At 39.2% G+C, this 25,651-nt stretch overlaps 1 protein-coding gene across 7 annotated transcripts in view; it reads right to left on the minus strand.

Moving 5' to 3' along the window:
• Nucleotides 1–1,366: 1,366 nt before the first annotated feature.
• Nucleotides 1,367–25,651, minus strand: part of LOC130411582 (HMG box transcription factor BBX) — a 28,622-nt gene continuing 4,337 nt past the window's right edge. For 4 of the 7 annotated variants that reach the window (XM_056736317.1, XM_056736320.1, XM_056736318.1 and 1 more), the window contains exons 3-17: nt 18,512–18,683; nt 17,620–17,877; nt 16,653–16,854; nt 16,479–16,546; nt 14,322–14,402; nt 14,085–14,159; nt 13,896–13,973; nt 12,190–12,267; nt 11,021–11,909; nt 10,476–10,614; nt 9,212–9,360; nt 8,949–9,038; nt 8,403–8,594; nt 6,788–6,980; nt 1,367–6,609 (exon numbers count right to left, since the gene is read on the minus strand). In XM_056736317.1, the coding sequence (XP_056592295.1) occupies nt 6,528–6,609; nt 6,788–6,980; nt 8,403–8,594; nt 8,949–9,038; nt 9,212–9,360; nt 10,476–10,614; nt 11,021–11,909; nt 12,190–12,267; nt 13,896–13,973; nt 14,085–14,159; nt 14,322–14,402; nt 16,479–16,546; nt 16,653–16,854; nt 17,620–17,877; nt 18,512–18,670 (2,733 nt within the window). In that variant the 5' untranslated portion in view covers nt 18,671–18,683 and the 3' untranslated portion in view covers nt 1,367–6,527. Of the gene's footprint in view, nt 6,610–6,787; nt 6,981–8,402; nt 8,595–8,948; nt 9,039–9,211; nt 9,361–10,475; nt 10,615–11,020; nt 11,910–12,189; nt 12,268–13,895; nt 13,974–14,084; nt 14,160–14,321; nt 14,403–16,478; nt 16,547–16,652; nt 16,855–17,619; nt 17,878–18,511; nt 18,742–25,651 lie in introns of all 7 variants that reach the window. The other 3 variants (XM_056736322.1, XM_056736321.1, XM_056736323.1) reach the window with 3 other exon arrangements.

Raw genomic sequence — 25,651 nt, forward strand, 5'->3', positions numbered from 1 at the left:
ACAATGTGATTTATTCTTGATACAACTTATTGCTTTTATAAAACAGTTACCTCTCAAATATTATAGCAAAAAAATATGCATCAATGTCACTTTTATAAAGAAAAATCACATAATGCAGTTCTATAATAAAAACTCTTTGGTCCACGTTTCTAGGGTGATTGCTAAGGGAGCTTAGTGATACACAGCATCGTGATGTGAAGGGATCAGCTGTGGTCAATGTTGCCAACTAGGTGACTTTGTTGCTAGATTATTGACTTTTCAGACCCCTCTAGCGGCTTGTTTTTCAAAAAGCGACTAGCGACAAATCTAGAGACGTTCTGAATAAACCTTGGTTGACTTTGCGATATACAGGTACATCTATAAAAAATTTAATATGATGAAAAAGGTCAATATTTTTGTCACTCATTTCAGAAATTGAAACCCATATATGTATATATATATATATATATATATATTCTATGCTCTCAATATTTGGGGCTCCTTCTGCATGAATTATTGCATCAATGTGGTACGGAGACAATCAACCTGTGGCACTGCTCAGGTGTAATGGAAGCCCTGGTTGCTTTGATAGCGGCCTTCAGGTCATCTGCATTGTTGGGTCTGGTGTCTCTCATCTTCCTCTCAGGTCAGGCGGGTTTGCTGGCCAATCGAGCACAGTAACACAATGGTCATGGAACCAGCTTTTGGTACCTTTGGGAAGTTGTCAAGTCCTGGAAAATGAAATCAGCATCTCCATAAAGCTTGTCAGCAGAAGGAAGCATAAAGTGCTCTACAATGTTCTGGTAGACGGCTGCATTGACTGTGGACTTAAGAAAAAACAGTGGAGCAACACCAGTAGATGACATGGCAGCCCAAATCATCATTGACTGTGTAAACTTCATGGATTCTGTGCCTCTCCACTCTTCCTCAAGGACCTTGATTTCCAAATGAAATGCAAAATTTACTTTCATCTGAAAAGATGACTTTGGTCCACTGTGTTTTCTGAAGTCCACAGTCAACACGGCCATCTACCAGGAAGTTTTAGAGCACTTTATGCTTCCTTCTGCTGACAAGCTTTATAGAGTCTCAGATTTTACATACTACATGCTATGATATGCAAATGAGGGTGTGACATCATCTGGAGACATTAAGCGACATTTTAGGCAGGCTTTAGCTACATTCCATTGGAAATAGTTGGCAACACCGGCTGTGCTTTATCGTGCTGATCACAGCTATTATTATTGCATTAAAAATGCTAAGTTGAATCAAATACGTATAAATGCATCAAAATTTGCATATTGGTTGATTAACTTTTAATCGATGAAAATCTACTTTGTATCTAAAGCGGCATCAGTAACATCTGTAACAAAGCCAGAGATCAGACACGTTTCATATGTATGTTACTTTAATAGGTGTTTAAAGAATAACATTTGCGTCAGCAGACAGTGTAATGACATAAGACTGGATGAGAAGGACAATGGCGAAGGGTTCCCTCTCTACACAGGGGGTTCAGTAAGGCAAGGCTGCATCAACAACTGGGCTGTAACAATCAAATCCATACATTGCATTATACAGTACTAGTGACAATAATCAGATCAAGCACACAAGAGTATGAGACTCCTCAGAAAAATCAGAACAGGATCTGGGGGTTTAGCTTTTAAACAGACGGTGCCACAACTGCATCTTAAGCCACAAACTTACATTCTTAAACACAGAAAAATGATCATCCTTTACGGGTGCATATTCAGGTTATTAAGACTCGAAACGAGTTTAGGAGGTGAAAAGTGGAAGGTTTGGCAAAACGGATATCTGCGATCGCCGCTATTGCGTGTAGATGCTTAAAAGAGAAGATGACGTCACATACGAAGGTGGCAGGGGTACCCTCATGAGATTTGAGCGTATTCCGCGCACTACAGAGGTCAGGGTGTGTGTATTAAGAACGACTGGAAGTTTTTACAAAGTATTTACTTAAAGAAGCAGCCTAGATAGAATTCCTCTGTATAAAGCCACCGCGTACAGAAAGACTGAATCGGAATTAGAAAAATACAGGTACAAAATCCATTACATTCAAGAGACAATCTAGCACAAAAGGGAATAATATCAGAATCTTTATAGCTAATATAGGAATTTCTGTTTCATGGAGGCATTTCGCTAAGAGGCATCTTCTAAATAGAAAAAGGAAGGGTGGACTTCATGACAGGGGCGTGGGATGGGATCGAATTCTGCATCATGCTGAGCCGATCAAATAAGCTGCTACGCATTATAACTTTTGCTAGCATTAACAAATTGTTAAAACACACAATGTCACTCTGAATATGTGAGAGGGGTCAGTTAAGAATGACATTCGTGAGGGGGACACCGGCGAGATGGGAAGATCAATGTTTAAAGGGACAGTTCACCAATAAAAAAAAAAAAAATGAAAGTTAATGCTTTCTTTGCATTAAATATTTACGTTAAACCAATAATTCTTTCCAGTTTGTTCATGTATATAAGTTTGATTTGATGCGACGTGCTGCTAACTATGCACGTAACGCACAATATTTTTATTTATTTAATCTATTTTCAATATGCATCTCATTTGCATCACATTGCTTTCTTAATATTGATGTCGGACAAAAAAAATCCACATCGACCTGACTCTAGTACATGGAATTCATTTTTTATATTTGTTGTTTGAAAAGTGCAACATTTGCTAATCATGTTTGGAATGAGGAATGATGACCAAATATTTGGGTGAACTAATCCTTTTAGAAGGTGATGGTGTTTTGGTATGGGTTTAAGGTGCAAATATTGTCTTCCTAAAATTAGGCATTAAAAAGGTGCCAACATTTTGCACAATTCAGAGGAAAACCATCAGAAAACATTAGAAGAATTAGTTGTGCTGATATAATACATTTGAAACCTGAAGACGGATCCACTGGTCTGACGCAGTGGAGTGAGCCTGACGTTCTGCATCAATACATTTCCCTTAAGACTCTTTTCGCTTTTCTTTGGCAAACGTCTTGAGAGAAAAACGCCTGGTCTGAGAGTACGGTACTTCTCCTGATCGCTGGGAAGAGCATAAATTGCGTCACATCTGACGCGCGTTACACGCGAGGGAAGACGTCTTACAGTAACTTCCTGTGAACGACAAACAATTTTCGTCTAACATGATTGATCCTTAGAGATAACGGATAATCTTCAAACAGACCTCGGTCAGGGTGGACATCGTGATTCATTTGACGCATATGAAAACAAGATTGTGTGTTTAATAACAGTTCAGCTGATGTAACACTTGAGATAAAAAATAACAAAATGGATTCTTTTAATCCTAAAACAATACACTTAAAAAACGCTGGGTTGTTTTCGTTGCTTTAACTTAATCGAGAAAATGTCTCTATTTGAACAACTCATGTCTATCCCTCATCATTGCTGTCCTTCCGAACTTCCTATCTCCACATTTGGTCACTTTTCTTTGTCATAAATCATTATTATTAGTCACCCTTTATGTCTGTCAATCGGTTTTGAAAATATCTTTCAAAAAGGTATTATAAAGTACTTGTCAACTTTGACAACATAGTATTTAATCAATTCAAAACTATGCAGTTTTTTCCATTTCCTGGAAAACAGCAAATTTGGACATGTTTTCTGAAGAACAGCGATGACATTTTTTTTTATTTGCGCAAATCAAACACGATGTCCACCGACAGTCTACAATGAAGTCGGGGAAAATTCATGATCACATTGATCCAATTCAAAGTCTCCAATCGCAACCGACCGATTTCAACACAAACGAGCACGAGGTTTCATAATCTTCTTGTTTATAATACTTTCACCCTGTTATACACTTCTAAAGTTTCATAAGCAGGGCCATAAAGGTGATTTATAAAATTTCATAAGCTTCACAAAGTCACACTTAAAAAAAGTGATTAGGTCCTGATTGATCAGGTAAACATGAATATTTCTCACAACTGCCTCAGGCACAATTACAGCCTACAAGCTTACTATTACTTAAAATACACTTGAGGTTTAAACCCGTGGCTTGGAGTAAATGCCTCTATTGTATAAATAACAGGGAGGGGGAACATTCAGACATTGTGCCCAGCCACACACACCAGACGTAGGCCATTTGCGGCATTGCCACGCACGTGCACTTTCACAAGCAGGAAACTAATCGTCTAGAGGCGGTGCATCTATCTCAGTGCTTGTTGGCTTAACAGGTAAGCATAGGTATATATATATACACAGATATTTGTATATGAGCTTTTGACAACAGTCTCGATCCAGTACAGCTAACCTCGGAAAAGAGGTTTTAGTAACGAAACGGAACATAAGCGTGGAAAACGAACCCTACACAAAAAGTTGTCTACGGAAAGAAAAATTAAATACAGTATTTTCAAAAAAGTAAAAAAACCTTATTAGTTCATAAATTCACAGACAATATCATTTATAGAAGGATATTTTGAAAAGCAAAAACAAACTATTATCAAAATCGGAAAAAAGCGCGACTACAGCAGATGAATGTTTTGTGATCTGGCTTTAAGAATTCCTTCATTTACCTCATCTAGACTCTCTGGGATCTCAGGAGGCTTTCAGGAACCTGAGTCTGAGGGTCAAACCAGCCCGAAAACACAGAAAGTCGACTGTTGAAATCACTTTCTCAAGTATTTTTGTCAAATCTGGTTTTTCAGTCTTAACAACAGTAAAACTTTGCCAGGTATTAAGAGTAATATTCAGATCAAATATATAGATTTCATTTTTATCCAAATACGTCGACGGTTGTCTATAGTAGAAATCTGACAAAACTGTTTTTGAGGATTTGAAACTGGCTTAAGAAAAATAAACGTCACTTTATAAAATAAAACGGTGCAATTTTGTGTCTGGAATATATTGCATCTTAAAAGTAAGTTAAAGCTATTTCTACTGGAAAACGAGACAAAAATACTGATAAGAAAAATGATTTTGACAATCGGTCAATGCAGACACACAGTACATGATCTGAAGACCAGACCCTGACTCACAGGATGTGCTGTTACAAGAGAACACGCTACGCTGGGACTCCCACAATACAGGTGTGTGTGCAAGTGCGTATGAGTGAGAGAGACATCCAGAGTCTCAACATCAATCCCTGTTTTCCTTTTATCTCCAATTCTCTCCCACCATGTGCTTAAATGGACAGAATCATAAAACATTAAGCTGGAATGGCATCTACAGCCTCGGGTACGAGAGGAAAACAAGGCTGCCTATCTCAGTGACGATACAAAAAGCACAAAACAAATACCAAAAATCGCTATTATAACAAAAGCCAACGTCAACTAAAAGCCTAAAAGTCTAACGAAGCTAAAAATTAGTGCAGTGTCTATTATTAAACTATGTTAGAGAGGCGTAGCACTCTTTTGGATTAGCCAGCAAGACGCTACACACTGCGGTAAGGTCAAGTATTGACATAAAATGCATTTTTTTCGTTCAAGTATCGCCACGCTGATCTTAAAACCGGGCCCATGTGGAAGAAACGTACGCAAAAATGAAATAAATGTCATTCGCAACTTCTCCACATCACCCCCTGCATGTTTGCTTATTAAAAAGCTTTGCTAAATTAAATATGCTAACAAAAAAAACACAGGTTTTTGTGTGGATTTACTACTTATAATGCAAACAAAAACACAGATTCCACATGGGCCTACTCATCATAGACCCGTCAACGTCTGCGCATGTCAGCAAAGAGCCAAAAGCGATGAGGGTTTCAAGATACAAACGGTTCAACTGGCTTTCCATCAGGTGATTCAGTCAGTAAGAAGTGGGTATGCGCGTGACCGCAAGGAGATGCACGCAAACATCCGGCCTTCCCCCGTACCACATCGCTGCTGCCTGCACGAGAAACGCAGGTGCTTTATCTCAGACTCTCACCTTCAGATGCGTTCGAGGGTCATTGCTTGAAAGAAAGAGGCATCTAGGCATTGTGCGTCGTGAAGGTGAGGATGGTATTGAAGTGTGCAAAGAATAAAACCAAACAGAGGTATAAAGCTGAGGTCGGGCAGTCTAAAAACCATCTCTCTCTCTCTCTCTGTTTCTTAGTAGATTCAGAGCAGGAAAGGGGGGCAGGAAGCCACAAAATTTCCTCTGACTGAGAAAGTTGTTTGTCGCTTTGTGAAGTAGATGTTTGTGCAATAAGGCTAACCAGAAGAAAAACAAGCTAAAAGAAAAAGAAAGACGGATAGAGAGAGAGAGCGCTTGCTTCAAATGCACTTTTTGTAGGCAAAACTTGACCTTATAAAGTAGCCAATTTCTTGCAGATTGTAAAGTCTGATAACTGGTCTGAAGCCACTAGAGGAACAGTTTCGGAGACCAGGTATGGCTCCCTCGGGGCCCTGAGGGGGTGAGAGGGAGGGGTGGGGAAAGGTTGCAAGGTGAAGGCTTCTGGGATAAAACATCCTTTTCCACGTCCCTAATTCATTTTCAGTATCTCTCTATCCCCCTGGCATCAGGGGCCCAGGGTCAAAGATGAGGTCCTGGCATGTCCTTACATAGGCCACAACTGAGTTAGACCCAGTCTGGGCCAATCAGAGACCTCACTGGTCTGCACAGGAAATCAGCACAGGAGACATGTCCTTCACCTGACCTTCGGTGGTGATGCTTACAGCATGCTGGGCTCTGGAATACACACAGACACGCAAACAAGGATGTATTATCAATACGCAGAACCACAGAGGCATTTCTTGAAATAACTTCTTTGTGTTCCACAGCAGAAAGACCCATACAGGTTTTAAACAACATGAGGGTGAATGACTGAACTGGTGACTCATCGGTGAACCAGACTGTACCCACATACCTGTGCACGTTCTCCATGGCGGCGACCTCAGCGAGGGCCGCTAAGCTGAAGAAGGTCGGGAGGCTGCCGGACGTATCCGACCTGTCCGCTTCCTCTGATACGGGGTCAGTGTAGCAGATCCCCCTATTGCATAATGTCTCGTGACTGAATGGCTTTTCATCCTGATTCTTGGTCTGATCTTTTGATTTGTCCTCTGCAGAAAGAGAGAAGGCTTAAGTTAATTAAACACATAAAATTTGTGCTTCGTAACAATCAGGTCTGAAACGTGATTTTACATTTTCTGAAAAAAGTGAGGATGCAAGTCATCGCAGCAATGCAACAGGGTGTTGGTATTTGGGATGGGTACCCGGACTCTGTACTTTTAAGGGCACCGACTGAATTACATCAGTAATAGTATCGATTTACATTAAATCAATCCGTGCAACATCGGGTACAGTGCGTGAGCAGGTACAGGAGAGATAGAGAAAAAGAGGGAAAGAGAGAGAGAGAGAGAGAGAGAGCGAGAGAAAGAGCGCGAGAGAGGGAGAGAGAGAGAGAGAGAGAGAGAGGGAGAGATAGAGAGAAAGAGCGAGAGAGAGAGAAAGAGAGAGAGAGAGAAAGAGAGAGATGGATAGATAGAAAGAAAGAGAGAGAGAGAAAGAGCGAGAGAGAGAGCGAGAGAGGGAGAGATAGATAGAAAGAGAGAGAGAGAGAGAGAGAGCGAGAGAAAGAGAGAGAGAGAAAGAGCGCGAGAGAGGGAGAGAAAGAGAGAGAAAGAGCGAGAGGGAGAGAGCGAGAGAGAGAAAGAGAGAGAAAGATCTGTTATTTTCAGTAATGATCTCTTTATTTTAGCCCCCCCCGTGGGAAGTCTTTGTTTAACAGTTTTGTTTGAGTAATGTAGTTCAGTTTAGTTTTTTCCCAATCATGAGTTTTGGTTTGTGTTTTGCACCGCTGCCTGTACTTGGGTTCTTCCCTGTTCGTGACACAAAGAACAGAGTGTTAGTAGATGATTTCTGAAAACCGAGAAGAACCATTACTTGGCTAAACTCGTCTCTCCAATATTTAGACTGCCATACCAAACTCAACCGCTAAAAGTCAATGTACAATATGGTTTCTTTAAGTGCGACCGAACTATTCCCATTCAACAACTTGTTTATTTATTAAAATGAACATACAACAAAATTCAACAAATTGTATATGGAGATGGTGGTCTAGTGGGTTAAACCACTGAACTGGTGAATCAAAAGGTTGCTGGTTCGATCCCAGCAGCGACCACCAGTGTGTCCTTGAGCAAGACACTTTACTCCATGTTGCTCCAGGGGGATTGTCCCTGTAATAAGTGCACTGTAAGTCGCTTTGGATAAAAGCGTCTGCCCAATGACTAAATGTTTGTTTAATACAATTATTAGACTGTAAAATAATAATACTTATTAAAATTAACATAAATAAAAAATTATATAAATACTTATATTATTAGACACTAGCCAAACACAGACTGGAAGTTAACTGGGTGTCAGGCGCACTTCCAATGAAACGGTCTATAAACACTCCTATAAAAAGTCAGTTTTGATATCATGATGAGTTTGGATTTGTTCTAATCTTGTTTAGAACATAAAACGAACCGCTGGAGACTCACCCTCTGCAGGTGATACTCGACCGTCAGCCGTGCGCACCAAGTGTGTGATTTTATTTTTTCGGGCCTTCCTCTTCTGACTGCCCACGGGCGTTTCCAAAACCTTTTGGGGTTCAGGAGAGGGAGACACACACGGACTGGCCGGTTTCACAACCTGGCTTGATTCTGTGATTGTTGGGTCAGGTGTGACAACATCTACAAAAACACAAAGCATGTAAAGACAAAACAATCAGATGGTTTAATTCAGTCTTAATACAAGCTTAGATGATCAATGGAGCGTATATGTGTGCTGTAAGATACAATGTTTCAATTTAGGCCCTTTTACTGCCCAACAACAGGCTGGATACCTACATAACTGAGCCACTTTAAGATAAGCAGAGAGCAGAATGACCTAGATATGCCACTGCTGCCTGTATTGCATCAGGAAGTGTCGTGCCAAACCACGGACAAACAACAAAGCTCAAAACGGTTTCACACACACAATCTCGCTCTGGGATCACGCAGAAATAGTCTGATAATGGGAACAACTATCGGTTGTTCAAGTGTCACCTTTGTCTGCCGCACTGGATTTCTCCTTCCTTTGTTTGTACTTGCTCACTATCTTGTGGAAAAAGGTCTTTTTCTGAGATGAAGATGAACCTAATTTCCAAAAGCAATAAACAGAAAAAAAAGAAAAAAAACACAGCATGCTATGTTAGGTGGAAGTAATGCCATTCTGAACATGAGATGACCACTTCCTAAGAATCAATGAGGAAATGAGCGTGGAGGCCAGGAGGAAGTGATGTCAGATTGCATGCAAGCAGCATACTCACCCGCGCAGGGTTTGGGCAGTTCGGGAGTATTGGACGCGGTGCTTTTTTTCTTCTTGGTGACTGATGCTGTCTTTTTGTCAAATGTGAGGGGGCTGTACTGTGGCAAGCTGTTGAACTTTTTCTCGAATTCCTCTTCGAGTTTACCCAGTCTGTGAGATTTACACACAATGAAACATTAGTAAAACGTTTAGACTGTTGAAAACAACCGGGTCTCGTTTTCTAACAGAGTTGTCAGCACCCGTTTGAGCTTAAAATGTTTATGCATAATTTCATCACACAAAAATCATGTTTATTTTAAGTTCACGCATTTAATTAGTTTACTTAACTTAGTCTCATGGCATAGAAAAGTTTGACACACTAAAACCACACATATGCAAACAATCCCAGAATGCTTGTGGTCTATCCACACCAGGGCCAGATTGACTAAACAGGGAAAAATAGCGGAAGAGCCCCAAAAAAAGCATATGGGAGTGGACATTTCTGCGGGTGATTTAGTAACAAGTCGAACATTATGACCAACGTAGTCTACTAAGAGCAGCGCAAATGAACGCAGGGTTAATGACATGCTTTTTTGGATGTTAAAGTCCCAGTGAAATAGTAAATTACATTGCCTATTTTTTCATGAAATATTGCAGCGTATATTGTAAATAGTTTATCAATGTGGGTCATTTTCCTTGTTTAAATCCTGTGCCCGCATGATCTTTAATTAAAATCTGAAAATACACTTATGTCCTGTTATGACTTCCCTTTTATTGTCAGTATGGTGCCAGTTCCGTTTGAAAATGCAATGTCTGTTTTTATACATCCAATCAAATCGCAGAGAAAGACCAAAGCCATGCCCACTATTTTTCTCATTCAAAATGAACTTTTACATGCATCAAAATACGGAAGTAAAAACAATAGCAACTTCCGGTTCAAGGGGACCTAAAATAAACCGGTACAATGACAATCGCAAACCTTAGTAGATCACGATCGATTTTTTTATGTTAAAAAAAAAAGTAAGAAACTAAAATTGTGTGGTGTATTAATAAATATAAATGTGTGAGGGTAAAAAAATGATGAATATGTTTAGCAAACACTGAAAACTGATTTTAAAAGACCCAAACACCACACACCTGTTGAGTATTTCAGACTTTTAACACAAAGCTTAGCAAATACACCGGGTCTGTTGTGTTACTGTCAGATTGACACAATCAATACTGAATTATTCCTGTTGATGAGCTCTCTGTACATCAACTGTTGTGATGGAGAAAAAACAGCTCACCCAGGGGTGGTTTCCTCTTTAGATTTGGACTTCTTCAGCTTTTTTGGGGTACTGACAGCAGGTTGAGAAAACCCCCAACTCTCGTCATTCCAGCCACCCTCGTGATCTGACACGCTGCCTCGCATGGAACCTCTTTTCCCTAGAAAAAACCCCACACAGCGACATTTACACATTTTTATCTAATCACTTTATCAGTATGTGTCTTTCGTAAGATTCAAACCCATGACCTCTGCACTGCTAACACAAATGCTCTACTAATGGAGCATCTGAAAACCTTCTTATTGGTGTGTTCTAAGAAGTTGAAAGACTCCATTAGGTAACATGCTATTTCTTACAGCTGATAAATGGAGAAGTACGTTTTTCCATTATAGTTTTGCAGTGTTAATAAGTGGGCTTTGAGTTTCATATCTTGTCGAACATCTACTTATGTCGCTCATCTAAGGTCAACGCACAGGAAAGAAAAATGCAAATCACCAGATCATAATCACCTTAAGTGTTATTCTTGCAAAAAGTATTCCTCTGTGAAGTGTGAAAGTGCGTAATACCTCTGTCGACATTTGCCCGCAGAGACGTCAACATCCCTTCAGACACCAGTGTTTTATAAAGAGCTCCTTTACAGCTCCGTTCGGACTTCCTGGACCCCGAAGTCTCTGGCTTGAACTCTGGCTCCTTATCCTCAGGTCTGGTTTGGTCTGGAGATGGATTTGCGTCCGTTTCTATCTCTTCCCTTTCGATCGGCTGTGCGGGAGAGCAGTGAGGCATTATTTCTTCCACACCACTAGGCGGCTCTACCTTCACATCAGGCATCTCCTCACACTCTGGCTTAGGGGACAGGGGAGGTTCTTCCGTTTTCATCTCCTCTTCCGTGTCCTTCTGCTTATCCTCTTCCGTCTTCTCTTCCTCGTTCACCTCGTCTTTCGCTTTTTTCTGTTTGGGTTTTGACTTCTTCTTCACCGTCACAGATTGGTCGACAGCTGGGCTGCTGTCACTTTCTGAGGGACGTGATTTCTTCTTAGGGGTCTCCTCTGAGCCCCAGGCACCTTTAGCAACCGCCTCGATAGTGAACATCACGCTGTCCAAGTCCGAGTCGGGCGACTGTCGCTTCTTTACCTTTTTGGGTGATGTGGGATTTTTTCCAGACTCGTCAGTTTCTTTATTTTCTTTCTTCTTTTTTTTCTTCTTCGGCGTCTTAGAGGGGCTGATTTCGGAGGGGGTGGCGTCAGTGGGAGAGGAAGAGGTGGAGCCGGAGGTAGAGGCAGAAGATGAGGTTGATGAAGGTGGTGGCATGGGGAGAGGAAGATGAGGACCATCCCTATGTTCTTTGCGGTCGGGGTCGACTGTGCTGCTTGGGTTGTGCTGAGCACAGACAGATGAATCTTCTGAAGGTTGTGAGGAGCGAGCTTCCATCTTCTCTGCTTCAGAGGCCAAACACATCTATAGATACACATACAGAAAGACGTCAGATTAAGGAACACATAGTATGAACTACACACGAGCATCCAGCAGGTGGCAGTATATGCATCACTGTATTATGATGTGTAGGATCACATTGTCTTTTGTTTATTGTTTATGCTAACCACTCATGCACCATGTCATCTTGAGCATTCATTCTGCTATGTAACATAAAATATATAATATTGATCGTCTGATATCTGTGTATTCACGAGTAATAAGCGCACGGTGTTTGTGTGGGTAGGTAGGGGATGTACTATACCTCAGCTAGCTGGAAAAGAGCCGACTGGCCACACTGCCGCCCCTCAGACGCAGGTTGAGACCTACTGGAGGAGATCTGCTATAGAGGCAGAAAACACATGAATTCATATGGATTCCAAGTTAACGCAAAGATAGGAGTGACATGCAACTCCCTAAATTGTGGCATTTGTACACATCAAAACTTGAAAAACTTATTTTTTGCTTAAAAACACCTCCTTTCAGTCTATATTAATAATTTTTGGGTTAAAAGTAGAGTTGGGCAGATAGACGATGTCGGGCAGGCATTGTGATTCTCCTGCATGACGCAATTTTGGAGGTATGCGTACAGCACATTCCAAAGCAAATGTTGACAGCCGAGTCCACGGTATGACATTCTGCGCATGTGTCGAGCTCTTCCCTTCATGCTTATCCGTAGTTGAGTATGATTTGGAAGCTGCGCGACGCGGAGATGGAAGTAGAAAGTGAACGCAAACAGTGAATCGTAGAAACGCGTTCACGTTGTGTGTAAACTTGTCAATGACAACCTGAACTGTGCGCGCCGCAATGGTAGCGGGAAAAATCTTTTTCGTGTGACCCGTGTAGTTCACTAATCATACACACACAGCCTACACTGGTGGGCTCACAATCTACTCGTCTTTCAACATGAAATAACAACCGAAAGAAATGTGCGAGAACTTGTGACAAAAATTATGCTGTCTTGAAAACTGGTCACAAAATGTGTTTTGGTCGCAGTCTGGAGCACTCATATAATTGTTTTGAATGTTTTGGTAGATGGCCATTTAGAAAACTGATATATCCAACCGCCTCGCCCCGCCCCCCGATGTCATCGTCCATCGCGATGTTTCACTGTGGGCATCGTCTGATGCCAATTTGGTAGACATCGCCCAACCCTATTTAAAGCCCTGTTAAAAAAACAACAGATAGATCACAGAATGTGTAACGGTTTCCATTAAAATACTGTAGCAAGGGGGCCGTTTAGTGACGTCTGTAGAGGAGAGACACGGGAAAGACGTCACTAAACCACGCCCCCCTTGCCACGAATAACATTTTAAACCATTCGATTGTTCTATTAAAACTATGACAAAATTCCAAGTTACTGCAATCCTCCTTAAAATATAACATGCCATAACATGTCGGTTTGCCCACACAAAGAGGAATTGAACATATTCTTGTTTAAAAACAACAAAATCAGCTGACACTCTTCCAGCTAACAACCATGATAACATAAGCCAAGCAAGCAACAGAAAGTGCAGAGGTTTCTAAATGGACGTCTCTATAGAGGAAGTCTATGTGTTTGCAGGTAATGCACCGGCTGAAGCGGAAGTGAGACCTTTTATCGACACCTTAACTGCCCACGAGTGACTGAAAGCTTTTGCTGAATTCATTAACTCCCGAATCTTTGTTTACGGACTAAAATCCAGTAGTGAAACTCGACTTGTGGTCAAAGTACATTTCCAAAGTTTGTCTTCTCAGTATGGGCTAGAGAAATAAACTAAAATAGTAAAAAATAAACACTACACCATCTGGTTTACACAGCTAATACTCTGTGGAGTCCTGTTAAATACTTCCAAAGCGTCCTGAAACTTAGACTTGGTGTATTTATGCCTTGTAATGAATTTCAGAATGACTTCAGTCTCACAGTATGATTGTAACAGTGCTCTGAAAGATGTCTGCTTAGACCAAAAGCGTTTAATAATAAAACTGTACCTCAGCCAGCTGAAAGAGAGGAGATTTAACACAACTCTTCGGCAGATCTGGAGAGTTCGGGTGAGACGGTCCAAAGGCCTAAAGATGACACAGGACAATGAAGTCATCCATAACCAGCAGTTCATCAAAATCTATGATAAGTCAAATCCAGATTTACAATTAAAGTGATACAAGTTTTACCCCACTCACCTCTGCATTTGTCAGAGAGCTTCTATCTTCAACATTCTTACTTTCCTCAGCCAGCTTCTCTGGGCTGGAAGATATCTAAGAAAAAAATTTGCACAAGCAACAACATGCATTCAGATCATTAAAAACGTCCTTTAGATGTACACAGCCAAGCGTCCATATGGCTCAGGGACGTCTCACTTATAAAGAGGATTTAATGGGTCTGTTGTTAAAATCTGACAAGTGTTCAGGTGGTCTCACCTCAGCCAGCTGGAAGAGGGCTGATTTCCCAGCATGCTTAGCAGCATCTGTCCCTTCTGTCTGGGAAGAGCTGGAGGAAATCTAAAACGAAAGCACAAGAGAAGTTAAATAAGTAAAGCAGAACAAAGCGATCGGAGAACACACAATCATGACCCATACAAACATCCTCTTTGAATTGACCATTTATGTTTACAACTCAACGTCGCCCTCTTTTGACAGCTTAGAGGAAAAGCAACAGGTTTGATTCAATAAAATGGAAAATACATGACAAATATATCATATCCATTATATAAAAATTTTACAATAGTGATAGTTCACCCAAAAATGAAACTTCTTTCATTATTGTCTCTTGTTACTTTAAACCTGCATGAGTTTATTTCTTCTGCAGAACACAAAAGAAGATATTTTGAAGAATGTTGGTAACCAAACAACACTGGCCCCCATTGATTTCATTGTTTGGACACAAAACCAAAGAGACATTTCTCAAAATATCTTCTTTTGTATCATACATAGGTTTTAAACAACGTGAAAGTGAATAAATGATGACCAAATTGATATTTTTTGTGTGAACTGTCCCTTTAAGTACAAAATTTATATAGTAATCATAATCCTTAATCATTTCCTTCATTTCCCTCTGTTCAAAACAACAGAAACTGAAAGTCTATCAACCGTGGGCACGTTATGAGGCAATAGATCTGGCTCTTGCGGTGTAGACAGCCCCACTGAGTTCAACTTTTGTCACGTCGTAATGTGTCGCACGTGCCCGACGTAAACACTCCTAAGCTGTCCACTCCAAAAGACTCACAGTGCAATAATATCATAGACAGTCGCCTTGGAACTACAGTGTGTGTGATTGTATTTGACGACAAAGAGATTCAAAAGATAATCCTTAGTCAAACATTATGGACGGTATGTTGAAACAGATGATGTAATCGAATTTGGCCACAAAACAAGGAGACGCTGCCTCTCGTTTCATATAAACCTCCCGTGGCTCTCTTCAGTGACAAATGCTCTGCGCCGAGGCAATAAGCATCACTAAGTGGGAGGAAAATGAAATTTATAGAGGATTAACAAGGGTGAGCGACTGTAAAATCTACAGGAACGAACACACACAAACATACAGTCATGACAAATCCCTGAATCTTACACACACAAACATCTCCACAGCTGCAAAGCCTAATAAAGGTCTCCGATGAAGTCTGCGCACCTCCTAATGGCACACAAACCCAGTTTGGGACCCAAAACAGTGCAGCGCTAATATCCCGGTCTGTTTAGTCATAGCTGTGGCTGCTGTATCCGTGGAGATGGGCCTGTCACAGTCTACTTGCATGAGCACTGATCATGTGCTCATTATATCAGAGGTCTGCCATGAGTACACAATAATGTTGATTTGTTTCAATCCTGGATCTTGACTAATAACAGCTATTCTCATTTAGACCCCTTTTCTGTTCCTGTTTCTGAAAACCTGTTTAACCACTGACCAACTCAACCGTCAATCTCAATTGTGGTAATATTGGCATTTAGACTTTGTAGGAAGCACATGTTGATTATGGTTTAAAAATAACATGCTAAATGTAGATGTGCTACACAAAGTGACCAAACCACGTCTAATCTGAATCTTATGTTTAAAACATACCTTGGATCAAATCAGTCCCTTTACAAACTATCTAAATAACGTGCGGCTTGTTAATTGGACAAATTCTGAATAGTCGATGGGTTGCGTCGTGCCAGATTTGGACGTGGTATCAGTTTGAATGTCCGCCGACTTGTCACGTACTGCATAAAGCTGAACGCACACAAAAACGGCAAGAGATGCCAATTCAGCTGCCAACCAATTACAGTTCAATCTAACTGGCTGGCTGCTACACAACTTCTGGGAGCGGAGGTTTTTCATCACAAGACCGACACAATGAGTGCCGTTGAGGAGAACTGAAATTTCAAGTCCATATATTTGCGGTTGGAGGCAACTTTCAACCCAAACGAAGCTGTACACTTCGCTTGCCGTAAATTCTGTGATGCTTTGGTTTAGACGGATTAAAATGTAACAAAGTCTGAAAAAGCCTTCCGCTAATTTCATTAGAAAAATCATGCGGATGTTTATCGAAGAAAAGTCAAGCTAGAGCAGATCATCTTTGTATTACAATGATGGTTCTTTACCTCTCTGGCAGTCAGGGCGTGTTCCCCGGCTAACAGCAGCATGCTTAGGCCCCCCATTTTAGTGGGATCTAAAGACAACAATTGATTAGCTTAATCTTATTGTTAAATAGCACATTATATGTACATGATGACACAGTATGCGTTTAATTATACATGACCGTTATTCATTCCCACCTGCCATGGCAAAGTTTAGCTGGGGTGCGCCTTCAGTTTTATGCTGCTTTTTGGCAATGGGTGTGTCCTTGCTGGGGTTGGAGGGCAGAGGCCAGACTTTCTTACGGGGATTACTCAAGGAATGGGATTGGCTCTTCACCGGCTTGTTGGTGGCAGGACACCACTTGTATCCTGGGTTAGCCTTCATGAAAGCATCCTTATACTGGCAGCATCAAAATAATACATTAGCACTTATGTATTATGTATTATGAGAATTATGACAAAGGAACATAGTTGCACTTTTCATTCCATCATTTAAACAAACAAGCCAAAATAAATCAAATTGACATAAAATATTGGTTTCAATATTATTTGATAAATCTTAACTAAACCAAAGTTTTAGGGGATGCACCATCAGGTCCGATACCAAGCTCATGTACTCGTATTCATACTCATATACACAGATACCAAAGACCAATACCTTACGTGATATATTTGACAGAGCTGACTGAATAAAAATCGTTTTTTATAATATGTTTTGAAGCAGAGTTTCGGTGTCTCGTGCTTGAAAAATTGTCACCTAAACAAAAAAATACAGTTTTATCGGTATTGGTATCGGTGAGTACCATAAAAAAATATCGGCAAGTGTACTCGGCCTTCAAAAAATGGTATCGGAACATCAATAAAAGTTACATATGTAACCTCAACAATTAACTGAAATAAACGGAGGCATCAAAATTATTACTGAACATAAATAAAAAATAAAAATTAATAAAGATTAAACTTGTATAGCAATATAACAAATCTATGCCAAACTGACAAAACACATAAGAGCATTTTAAAAAATTCAATTAAAATAAAACAAAAATATTTAAAATAATAACTGCAGCTGAGCATATTGTTACACCCAAAATTAAGACACTATTACTAAAAGACATTCCTGAAAAAAAACGGGACGATGACCAAGTCACTTAAGTTTGGTTCTCACCTCCTTGGCCATGTCTGTGTATTTCTGCTTTTCTTTGGGATCCAGAACGGCCCACCAGTCCGCCAGGATCTTCGTGGCTCCCCGGTTGTCGAGTCGTGGGTGTTCCTGCCGAACGAGCGAACGATGCCGTTTGCAGAACAGCAGAAAGGCATTCATGGGCCGGCGAGCTCGCTGCTCAGAAGAGAACTCTCCAACGTCCTCCTCAATCGCAACGCACTCACCCTCCTGAACCCCGCTCTCGGTGCATAACACCGGCTCCTGAAGAAACATATGTATACAGAAAACAACGATTTTGAACTGGTACACTGAAAACATCTAAATGAAGATAAAATCAAGAGGTAAGTGTATTGAATCTAATTTTCACAACAAGCAATTCTATTCGCTGGGGGAGAAAAAAATTATGCGTCTATGTTATAGATAATGTTATACACATCAGTCCATGCATAACCTGGTAATTTGAATGCCCCTAGCATAACTAGTGCCATGCTCTACCAGTTGAGCGACACGACAATACGTTTTGTTGATTTCAAAGTATGTGCAAAAGTGCATTTGAATGAATAGTACATTTAAGTTTCTTTCATGTAAAACAAATCTGACATTTGCATGGTTTTAATGAATCGTTCTTCATTTGAATATGCCATATTATAGATAGAATATGAAATATTCTATAGATAAAATATGAATATATATTTATAATAGAATATGAAAAACTGCTGAACATTTTGGAACTGAATATGTTTGTCCGATAGTTCATTGAAGCAATGAAACATTATAGACTTTTGTGCTCTACGAAGAGGTTTGGTTTTATCAACTTTGCATCCACACACTAGCATATTACTAAATGCCCCATATTTTTTAATCAGATGCAGTCTTGAAGAAGAATATCACCAACCTTTTCCATCTCTTCATCCTCCTCCTCCTCCTCTTCCTCAGAAAAGTCCGGAGCTTTCTTGGCGAGCAGCGGGTGCCACTGCAGGCACTTGCGTTTGGGCCGTTTTCCGCTGACCTCTCCCTCCACCGGAGGCTCTTTCCCTCCACCTCCGCCCTTCATACTGCTGTTGACCCTGAGAGCAAAGGGCAGAGGTCAAGCACAAGCATCAATCCTCCTGAACTAGACATAACCTATAACACACAACAGGGTATGAAGAGGGCACAAGGGCACTATTTACCGGTCTCTACATTGCTTTAAAGTTCATTTTTGTAGGTTACGTCACAAAAAGTGTAAAAAATATGACCAATGTGGTTGGATAGAGCTGGCCGGAATGGCCAAAAATCTATTTCACGGAATGAGTCATTTGTAATGGAGTAATGGAGGCAGAAGCGCGTCACATCAAAGCGCTCACACGGCGAGCATCATCATACATTTCAACCAAAGTTTCACCTTGGCTCGCCTGAAGCTAAACTTTATTAAAACTATTAACAGCTGTAAAAAACAACCTGACTTCTGAAATACGTGTTGAGAATTAGCTTTTTTATATGCTGGCGCAGATCCCTGCACGAGCACTGCGGGTGAGAGAAGCGCCGGACTGGAGCGGATCACAAAACTACGGACTAAAAGAAGGTCAAAAGAATGTTCGATACGTTCATTTGTTATGGGTGGATTAATTCATTTGGTTTTTTTCAGAATAGCCCCCAATTTGCAGAGCGCTGAGATAACCACGCCTACTTGTTTACTTTCTGTGGAATGCACGGAGTAGAAAAATCTCCTACGGTTGACATTTTATTTCGCAGTAACGTAATATTCTGTCATTCCACCCAGCCCTTGGGTGGGACAATCTTTCCATCCAACAAACTGCAGACATGGGTAGTGCAAAAAGGGCCACTAGTCTACCCTACCCAGTTTAGACCACAAAGAACATGAAGTTCCAAGCTGGTTTATGCTGAATAAGTACTGGTCTACCTAAGACACGCATGTTCTTTCTGATAAAGATGGTTGACCGTGTAAAAACACAAGACGGTAAATATCTGGATAATGCCCAAATGACTTTAACCTCTAATCAGAACATTGATACCAGACATGGATTGATCGACAGAAGAGTGAAGCGAGATATGAGGAGACAGACAGAAAACCACAGACCGTTCATATAATTTGGCAAGCCACATAAAAATATAAGAAAAGCACAGACTGCCATAATGTACTTTTGATTTGGCTGTAAAATAGACTTCTTAGAGAATCTCTAGGGATCCAAATTTGAAGGGATGAAACATAGAAGACCAAAGAGCATTGTCCGGTGTAGATTCAGCGCAGATGCAGTGTGGAGTGTACTCCAGTAAGTATTGTTAGTTCAGGGAAAACTAGCGTACTGCAGCGTTCTCTGTCTGTCTCAGCACAGTTTCTCTGCGTACACAACACCAATGCAGTCTCACTGTACTGTACATGTGACCTTCACATACACATCAGCGCTCGCTTTTCTAATAGACACACAGCAAATTACATACTCGCATACAGTATACAGGAGTCATTGACTGAAGAGGATGTCGGAAATGATTCAAAGGTCAAAACCTTTATAGAATATATATAGAAAAGTGCCAAGTTTTTAGAAATGTAAACTTTGCATCCAAGTAGGTTTAACAAATAAGTTACACCATTTTTTAAAAAAATATTGCTACTCTGCTCCCTTGAACACATGCAAATGTATACAGCCTAATCTTTTCTCTTAAAGGAACAGTTCACCCAAAAATGTAAATCCTGTCTTTATTTACTCTGTTCTGATGAACACAGAGAAAAACATGTTTGTAACCAAACAGTCCTTGGCCACCACTGACTACCATAGTAGGAAACATTACGAACCAGCTTTCCAAGCCCCACAGAAAATACCAAAAGTCACTTAAATTCTGGAAGTAATGACATGTTTTAAACATTAAACGTATAGTTTCACCGGTATAATAAATAAGTTCCATCATCCTAATGCCATCACAAATGTACAGGAGTTACTCTCTATAGTTTACCACAAATGCATAATCTACATTAAAATACTCTCAATTTATCTTCTTTTATGGGACTCAAAATAGGTAAGCTCAGGAAACGCATGTACATCCCTCAATAAAGTAATCCAAATAAAATGAAATGATACATCTGTGAGAGAAAGTATTATTTTAAGATTATAAAGCAAAATAGAAATGTAAACACGCGAGCATTAGTAACAAATATAGCGGCATGTTGACAATTTTGCACCTCATTAGTTCTCACACGTCTCACGACGAGTTGTCATATACATGTTTTGTCATGACTCATGACTCACAAGATTACATCTGGGATGGCATGAGGGTGAGTAAATGAAAAGAATATTCATATTTGGGTAAACTAATCCTTTAGAAGCATCACAGAAAATGTGTCATTTTGTATGAACTGCATTGTGTTCAGAAGCCACTTCAGCCAAGAGAGATGAAATACTTCTAACAATCATCACAATGTTTTCAATAAAAACTGTACATCCATGTACATACAAATGTAGGATGCTAAAGCCTGCTCCAGAGGTGCTCAGTAAATACTTGGCATGGAATTTGGGAGTACAGTGTATCTTAGACATTCCAGTAGCAGTAGATATCTTCTGCAAGTCTTTCCTAAACTTGTGTCTGCTGCCCTCTTGCTGCTAACTTAAACACACCGTTTATTAAAAAATCGACTGGATTGTTAGAAATAAAGATCTGTAGCACGACATGAGGTCAGCCGAGTTATCTAGGGCTGCAACTAACGATTATTTTAATAATCGATTAATCTGTAAATATTTTTTTCGATTAATCGATGAATCGGATAAAAACAAAAACCAAGAAAAGCATTCATTTCCAACCCTTTATTCAAAAACAGAACTAAAATCTTTAGAAAGTGCACAAGCATGTTGCTCCTTGAACATCCCTGAGCTGTTATAAAAATAATAAAATCAAATAAAAATGGACTAACACAAAAAAACATACACATGTATGCTTTACATCTGCAAAATATATAGACTTTTTTTTAATAAAAGTGCCACCTGAGCTGCCAGAACAATAAATAATTTATAAAAACTAAAGAACAATACAAATCAGAAAACTTAACAGGATTTGTTTGAATGTAAGAACTTGTTCTCTACACTACACTCGCAGATGCACACACTCGCAGACGCACATACTTTTGCAGACGCACACACTGACAAACACTGACACACACACACACTCTCTCTCAAATTCACTTGAAGCTTATTCATTCAATTACTACAATCATTGTAGTAAGTGCAAGCTTCATTTATACACCACATTTTAACAAAGCTTAAGATGACCAAGAGCTATAAAAGAACTTTAAAATTAAATTAAAAAGTACAACACACACAAATATATTTGTCAATAATAACCTATATGGGAGAAAGCACAGAATATACACTGCAAAAATTGCTTTTCTAACTTAGTAGTTTTGTCCTGTTGTCAGTCCAAATTTAAAAAAAATCTTATATCAAGAAACATGTACTAGACACATGAAAAAGCATAAGAAATTATGTCTTTTGTTTTCTGAAAAAAAAACACCTCAAAATTAAGTGATTGTTTGCTTAAACAAGAAAAATTATCTGCCAATGGGGTACAAAAATAATCTTAATGAGATATAATTTCAAACAGAAGTTTTAAGCATCAATTAATTTTCTTGTCTGGTAATCTTGATTTAAGATTTTTTAGATATTTGGACTGGAAATTAGACAAAATTACTAAGGAAGTTTTGCAGTGTAGCTATACATGACAACAGATTGATAAATGAATGGTCCAAAAAAGGCGAGTGAATAAAAACGTGTCTTTAGTCTTACAATGCAAAGTGCAAAGTAACTACACCACCCCTGATTATACTGTTATTAACGAGCTAATGCTAACTTGTGATGCTTGTCAATCTGGATAACGAGTAAACACCAGCACCAGGGACATTACGTTCTTCACTTCGAAACGGAACAAAAGTAGGATTCTGTAATGACTGAACCTGCTGTTGAACTCCCTTCCTCCTCATCACAGACTCAAACATGTTTGAGTTTCAGGTGCTGGATCATTGCCGCGTTGCTCCCGCCATGTCGCGTTTGCATATTTTGTAGTTAACACAGTTTTTCTGTTTATTTAGTGTGAAATGCTCCCGCACCTATGATGACTTGGGTCGCGCTGATTTCTCTGCCTCCGTCATGTATCTTTCCTCCGCTCGTTTTTTTATTTTTGCTCCGCCCTGTATATGAGGCGCCGAACTCTGCTAGCATCAGTGCGCGAGAGAGACCGAGTGTGTTTACTTCGCTCCGCGCTCAAATAAAGTTTTTTTTTTTTGATAACCAAACGTCTCCGCGTCGCGCGACACAACGAATCGATAATGAAATTCGTTGACAACTTTTTTACTAATCGATTTTTATCGATTTTATCGATTCGTTGTTGCAGCCCTAGAGTTATCATTAATGTGTGATGTTAACATTTCAGACCGGAGAGAGAAAGAACAGGTTAAAAGTGAACACAAAATCCCTTAACCGACAAACTTATATTAGATCTTCGTAAAGTAACAGTAACCTTCTACTTTGTTTTGTGCAGACCAACATTTTAATCTTTTGTTTTTCCACATGTTTAACATATTCAGAGAACCATTTTTGTTAACCATTTTTTGCTCTTTTCGTCCTCTTTTATGATAAAAACGTTTGTGTCTTTAACAAGAAAAAAAAACTCCCTCAAACAACATGAGGGTGAGTAAAATGCTAGAATTTTAATCTCGACATAACCAAACTATTACCACAAAAGTTTGATTTGTTGTCTTAAAGCAACTTTCAATGCATTTATGTGTGTCCTATGGTGTGACAAATCAAACATTATGGACTTTTAATAATATATGATTTTATGTTATGAAATGTATACCTGGGCTATAATATAAAACAAAGAATAATAGAGATTTATCTTTTTTTCCTCTACATTTTGGCAGTCAGGCCATAAGACACATTTTATGGTTTATTTGTTAAATAACTAAATGCATTTTGGGACAAACACTGAAATAATCATTTCATGTGCTGTCCTCCATGTGAAGTCCTCAATTTCAATGGAAAAACACACATCAAAACAAAAACATATTTTCATAATGCTGGGTTCACACCAAGTCACGCTATCAGACAAACAATTTCATCCTTTGTGGAATCCGAGATTGACACATGTTCGCAACAATCACGTCGCCCGATTCGCATCATACGAGAGTCATTGCGTCAATAGGCGTCTTTGAATTGACTTTCTATGTAATTTACTCACGCAAAACGCTTAATTCCCGTTTGGTGTGAACCTGCTTTAAGGAGTTAAACATTAGAAAGAGGAATATTCATGATTTACTATATAATAAAATCATGTCATCATTTTGGGAGTCATTAAAGACCTGATAAAGGGCAATAAGACACATCACAGAGCTTGTAACAGAAAAGTAAAACACCCTGATAAACAATAATTTCTCTCAGAAATGATTAAAACTACTGAGTGCTTAATATTATACTGTATTATTACGTCGCTCGTTGAAATGCTTGATTCTGATTGGACAGTCGCGACATTTGCAGGTTCATTATTCCCAGATAACAACGGCTCAAAACTAATAAAAAACGGTAACCACAATGCAGCAAATCATTTTGACAGGTTTTTTGGACAAATTATTTTTTTCTTTTAATAACATATATGACATTATATCTACAAATGATTAAACCAAATTTTCTGTTCATCCTAATTGAACGTTGTTACTGTAAATCGAAAGTAAATGGCTTTTCCTTACAAAAGGTCTGCTTTCTGTCAAAATTAGCTAATAAAATATTTAAAATTCACATTTCATGTCCAGTTTTTTTTCTCACGTAATAATGATAATGTACAAGCAGCAGCTTATTTCTGCGATACCAGCCAGGGGCCTGTACATTATCCCTTAAAAAACACCTAGTAGGATTTACCTAATGTTTTTGAGTTAAACTGCGCAAGTTTAACAGTCTTTTTAAGTAGATTTTACTTCGATTTTTTGTCAAGTTTTTCCACACAGTTTTTTAAAGTAAGAAAAGTAAATACTACTAGTTTTTTTAAAAGTATGCAACGCAAGAAACAAAAAGGCGACAACTTAAAATGACACAGACGCTGCTCAATTTCAGAATAAAGTACCTCACACTTGCTACATTAAGACTAAACTGAGAGTCTCAATCAGCCACAAATTCAATAAACACATAATTAAGTAAAAAGATGAGCACCTCAAGAAACTGGCAGCATTAGGTCATACAGCAAACAATAATCCAGCAACAGTGTATTTTACTTATGCCGCATTGCATGCTGGGAACTTGCACACGCTTTGGTATAACAAAGTTGTATGAAGGTTCAAACAAATTTACATTTCCTAGTATCTGTGACCCAAAGCCAAACTTCAAAAAGCAGTTGTCTGGTTGGAGTTGGAGTCTCAGCATTCAAAGGATTGTTTCGTAGTCTTGTCATTGTAATTTATGTTAGGAGTAAACTTGCTGACTAAACTAGCAGTTTAAAGAACGTTCCGGTTAAAAAAAAACAGGATCCATGACATGCTGCCAATTACCAGAAACAAAACAATTGTTTGGTGACTGTAAAAACGTTTTTTTTATTTGCAATAAAGATTGCAATAGCAAAGGAATCGAGAGAATCTAAAGAAATGACACTTGTCATGTTCAAATAACAATAAATAAAATTGAAATGATGGACAAAGTTGCAATAGTGTGAACTAGCCCACAATAGGCCTCATTCATGAAACATTTGTATATATACACACACGAGTAAAACAGACCAACCTGAAAACTTTCCTCCGGATTCACAAATACTTCGTAAACGTCAGATTTCGTAGTAAAATATGTGTATGTTAATAAATTCCAATCATTCGTAACAAGGGGCGAATATGTCCTTTAGTAATCTACTTGTTACTAATATCTTATTTTGAAGAATGTAACTGAATATGAAAATGCAGTAACAATATTAAAGTCCTCGTGAACCGGAAGTTACGATCGTTTTTAATTCCCTATTCTGACACATTTCCGGGTAAAGAAGGAAACGAATTTCAAAGGAGAGAATGAGTGGGCGT

Source organism: Triplophysa dalaica, chromosome 22 (assembly GCF_015846415.1).
Source record: "Triplophysa dalaica isolate WHDGS20190420 chromosome 22, ASM1584641v1, whole genome shotgun sequence".
Lineage (NCBI taxonomy): Eukaryota > Metazoa > Chordata > Actinopteri > Cypriniformes > Nemacheilidae > Triplophysa > Triplophysa dalaica.